Here is a 5,000-nt window from a genome sequence, read left to right as displayed (position 1 = left end):
TTGTGTAGAGTTATATAGACATAACGATGTGTGTGTTCTCTGCAGTATTGTGTAGAGTTGTATAGAGATAACGATGTGTGTGTTCTCTGCAGTATTGTATAGAGTTGTATAGAGATAACGATGTGTGTATGTTCTCTGCAGTATTGTATAGAGTTGTATAGAGATAACGATGTGTGTGTTCTCTGCAGTATTGTGTAGAGCTGTATAGAGATAACGATGTGTGTATGTTCTCTGCAGTATTGTATAGAGTTGTATAGAGATAACGATGTGTTTGTTCTCTGCAGTATTGTATAGAGTTGTATAGAGATAACGATGTGTTTGTTCTCTGCAGTATTGTATAGAGTTGTGTAGAGATAACGATGTGTGTGTTCTCTGCAGTATTGTATAGAGTTGTATAGAGATAACGATGTGTGTGTGTTCTCTGCAGTATTGTATAGAGTTGTATAGAGATAACGATGTGTGTGTGTTCTCTGCAGTATTGTATAGAGTTGTGTAGAGATAACGATGTGTGTGTGTTCTCTGCAGTATTGTATAGAGTTGTATAGAGATAACGATGTGTGTGTTCTCTGCAGTATTGTATAGAGTTGTATAGAGATAACGATGTGTTTGTTCTCTGCAGTATTGTATAGAGTTGTGTAGAGATAACGATGTGTGTGTGTTCTCTGCAGTATTGTATAGAGTTGTATAGAGATAACGATGTGTGTGTTCTCTGCAGTATTGTATAGAGTTGTGTAGAGATAACGATGTGTGTGTGTTCTCTGCAGTATTGTATAGAGTTGTGCAGAGATAACGATGTGTGTGTTCTCTGCAGTATTGTATAGAGTTGTGCAGAGATAACGATATGTGTGTGTGTTCTCTGCAGTATTGTGTAGAGTTGTGCAGAGATAACGATGTGTGTGTTCTCTGCAGTATTGTATAGAGTTGTGCAGAGATAACGATATGTGTGTGTGTTCTCTGCAGTATTGTATAGAGTTGTATAGAGATAACGATGTGTGTGTATTGTATAGAGTTGTGTAGAGATAACGATGTGTGTGTGTGTTCTCTGCAGTATTGTGTAGAGTTGTGTAGAGATAACGATGTGTGTTTGTTCTCTGCAGTTGTCACTCTCTGCACACGATGGATCAGGAATACTTCGAGGGAAGCGAGTATCTCTCCAACATGGCGGCAGACGTCGAGAGGACCGATGACTTTGAGTATGAGGTGAGATTAATGCTACGACCGCTGTGATGGACCCGTCCCGATCCGAGTCCGAGTCTGACCGATGACGCTCGCGACCGCACACCGCTGCACACCGAAGCCATGTCTTCTCCAGTAATGTGTCCTGATTTAAGAATGTTAGAAACTCTGAGTGTACGTCTGCGACGGTTTGATGACTTTGAGCCGCATCATTAATCACTGTCAGATGATGACAGATTGACAGATGATGTCATCAACCTCCACAACAGTGGATGAGCCGCTCAAACTCGCAAACACACTCCGGCCTCTATTTCTCCAGTTGTTTCAGGACAGATGCATTGTGGGAAGGCTTGTTTCATTTAGCTGTATTTTTAACTGATAAGATATATAGTTTGAATGCTAAGTGAGTAATTTTGGATAAACGCGTCCTGCAAATGCATGTGTGTGTTCTCCTCACGTGTGTGTTCTCCTCATGTGTGTGTTCTCCTCATGTGTGTGTTCTCCTCATGTGTGTGTTCTCCTCATGTGTGTGTTCTCCTCATGTGTGTGTTCTCCTCATGTGTGTGTTCTCCTCACGTGTGTGTTCTCCTCATGTGTGTGTTCTCCTCATGTGTGTGTTCTCCTCACGTGTGTGTTCTCCTCAAGTGTGTGTTCTCCTCAAGTGTGTGTTCTCCTCACGTGTGTGTTCTCCTCATGTGTGTGTTCTCCTCATGTGTGTGTTCTCCTCATGTGTGTGTTCTCCTCATGTGTGTGTTCTCCTCATGTGTGTGTTCTCCTCATGTGTGTGTTCTCCTCACGTGTGTGTTCTCCTCACGTGTGTGTTCTCCTCATGTGTGTGTTCTCCTCATGTGTGTGTTCTCCTCATGTGTGTGTTCTCCTCACGTGTGTGTTCTCCTCATGTGTGTGTTCTCCTCACGTGTGTGTTCTCCTCATGTGTGTGTTCTCCTCATGTGTGTGTTCTCCTCGTGTGTGTTCTCCTCACGTGTGTGTTCTCCTCACGGGAGTGTGTGTGTTCTCCTCACGTGTGTGTTCTCCTCACGTGTGTGTTCTCCTCATGTGTGTGTTCTCCTCATGTGTGTGTTCTCCTCATGTGTGTGTTCTCCTCACGTGTGTGTTCTCCTCACGTGTGTGTTCTCCTCATGTGTGTGTTCTCCTCATGTGTGTGTTCTCCTCACGTGTGTGTTCTCCTCACGTGTGTGTTCTCCTCACGTGTGTGTTCTCCTCATGTGTGTGTTCTCCTCATGTGTGTGTTCTCCTCACGTGTGTGTTCTCCTCACGTGTGTGTTCTCCTCACGTGTGTGTTCTCCTCACGTGTGTGTTCTCCTCACGTGTGTGTTCTCCTCATGTGTGTGTTCTCCTCACGTGTGTGTTCTCCTCAAGTGTGTGTTCTCCTCATGTGTGTGTTCTCCTCATGTGTGTGTTCTCCTCACGTGTGTGTTCTCCTCACGTGTGTGTTCTCCTCATGTGTGTGTTCTCCTCATGTGTGTGTTCTCCTCATGTGTGTGTTCTCCTCACGTGTGTGTTCTCCTCATGTGTGTGTTCTCCTCACGTGTGTGTTCTCCTCATGTGTGTGTTCTCCTCATGTGTGTGTTCTCCTCGTGTGTGTTCTCCTCACGTGTGTGTTCTCCTCACGGGAGTGTGTGTGTTCTCCTCACGTGTGTGTTCTCCTCACGTGTGTGTTCTCCTCATGTGTGTGTTCTCCTCATGTGTGTGTTCTCCTCATGTGTGTGTTCTCCTCACGTGTGTGTTCTCCTCACGTGTGTGTTCTCCTCATGTGTGTGTTCTCCTCATGTGTGTGTTCTCCTCACGTGTGTGTTCTCCTCACGTGTGTGTTCTCCTCACGTGTGTGTTCTCCTCATGTGTGTGTTCTCCTCATGTGTGTGTTCTCCTCACGTGTGTGTTCTCCTCACGTGTGTGTTCTCCTCACGTGTGTGTTCTCCTCACGTGTGTGTTCTCCTCACGTGTGTGTTCTCCTCATGTGTGTGTTCTCCTCACGTGTGTGTTCTCCTCACGTGTGTTCTCCTCACGTGTGTGTTCTCCTCATGTGTGTGTTCTCCTCATGTGTGTGTTTTCCTCATGTGTGTGTTCTCCTCACGTGTGTGTTCTCCTCACGTGTGTGTTCTCCTCACGTGTGTGTTCTCCTCACGTGTGTGTTCTCCTCATGTGTGTGTTCTCCTCACGTGTGTGTTCTCCTCATGTGTGTGTTCTCCTCATGTGTGTGTTCTCCTCATGTGTGTGTTCTCCTCACGTGTGTGTTCTCCTCACGTGTGTGTTCTCCTCACGTGTGTGTTCTCCTCACGTGTGTGTTCTCCTCATGTGTGTGTTCTCCTCATGTGTGTGTTCTCCTCATGTGTGTGTTCTCCTCACGTGTGTGTTCTCCTCATGTGTGTGTTCTCCTCATGTGTGTGTTCTCCTCACGTGTGTGTTCTCCTCACGTGTGTGTTCTCCTCACGTGTGTGTTCTCCTCACGTGTGTGTTCTCCTCACGTGTGTTCTCCTCACGTGTGTGTTCTCCTCATGTGTGTGTTCTCCTCATGTGTGTGTTCTCCTCATGTGTGTGTTCTCCTCACGTGTGTGTTCTCCTCACGTGTGTGTTCTCCTCATGTGTGTGTTCTCCTCATGTGTGTGTTCTCCTCATGTGTGTGTTCTCCTCATGTGTGTGTTCTCCTCATGTGTGTGTTTTCCTCATGTGTGTGTTCTCCTCACGTGTGTGTTCTCCTCACGTGTGTGTTCTCCTCACGTGTGTGTTCTCCTCACGTGTGTGTTCTCCTCATGTGTGTGTTCTCCTCACGTGTGTGTTCTCCTCATGTGTGTGTTCTCCTCATGTGTGTGTTTTCCTCATGTGTGTGTTCTCCTCACGTGTGTGTTCTCCTCATGTGTGTGTTCTCCTCACGTGTGTGTTCTCCTCATGTGTGTGTTCTCCTCATGTGTGTGTTCTCCTCATGTGTGTGTTCTCCTCATGTGTGTGTTCTCCTCATGTGTGTGTTCTCCTCATGTGTGTGTTCTCCTCATGTGTGTGTTTTCCTCATGTGTGTGTTCTCCTCACGTGTGTGTTCTCCTCATGTGTGTGTTCTCCTCACGTGTGTGTTCTCCTCATGTGTGTGTTCTCCTCATGTGTGTGTTCTCCTCACGTGTGTGTTCTCCTCATGTGTGTGTTCTCCTCACGTGTGTGTTCTCCTCATGTGTGTGTTCTCCTCATGTGTGTGTTCTCCTCACGTGTGTGTTCTCCTCATGTGTGTGTTCTCCTCACGTGTGTGTTCTCCTCATGTGTGTGTTCTCCTCATGTGTGTGTTCTCCTTATGTGTGTGTTCTCCTCACGTGTGTGTTCTCCTCATGTGTGTGTTCTCCTCATGTGTGTGTTCTCCTCACGTGTGTGTTCTCCTCACGTGTGTGTTCTCCTCATGTGTGTGTTCTCCTCACGTGTGTGTTCTCCTCATGTGTGTGTTCTCCTCACGTGTGTGTTCTCCTCATGTGTGTGTTCTCCTCACGTGTGTGTTCTCCTCATGTGTGTGTTCTCCTCACGTGTGTGTTCTCCTCACGTGTGTGTTCTCCTCATGTGTGTGTTCTCCTCACGTGTGTGTTCTCCTCACGTGTGTGTTCTCCTCACGTGTGTGTTCTCCTCACGTGTGTGTTCTCCTCATGTGTGTGTTCTCCTCATGTGTGTGTTCTCCTCACGTGTGTGTTCTCCTCATGTGTGTGTTCTCCTCACGTGTGTTCGTTCTCCTCACGTGTGTTGTCTCCTCACGTGTGTGTTCTCCTCACGTGTGTGTTCTCCTCACGTGTGTGTTCTCCTCATGTGTGTGTTCTCCTCATGTGTGTGTTCTC

General features: G+C 46.8%; 1 protein-coding gene across 1 annotated transcript in view; it reads left to right on the top strand.

Annotated features, from left to right (window-relative positions):
• The window catches only part of LOC306994090 (PDZ domain-containing RING finger protein 4), a 50,752-nt gene that overhangs the window by 30,113 nt on the left and 15,639 nt on the right, over positions 1 to 5,000 (top strand). The window contains exon 3 of the mRNA XM_079604404.1: positions 1,098 to 1,200. Within this exon, the coding sequence (XP_079460530.1) occupies positions 1,098 to 1,200 (103 nt within the window). The remainder of the gene's footprint in view (positions 1 to 1,097; positions 1,201 to 5,000) is intronic.

Source organism: Phoxinus phoxinus (assembly GCF_949152265.1).
Source record: "Phoxinus phoxinus genome assembly, chromosome: 25".
NCBI classification, from domain to species: domain Eukaryota; kingdom Metazoa; phylum Chordata; class Actinopteri; order Cypriniformes; family Leuciscidae; genus Phoxinus; species Phoxinus phoxinus.
Note: the sequence above shows the minus strand (reverse complement) of the source record. Positions and strands in the feature narration are given on the sequence as shown.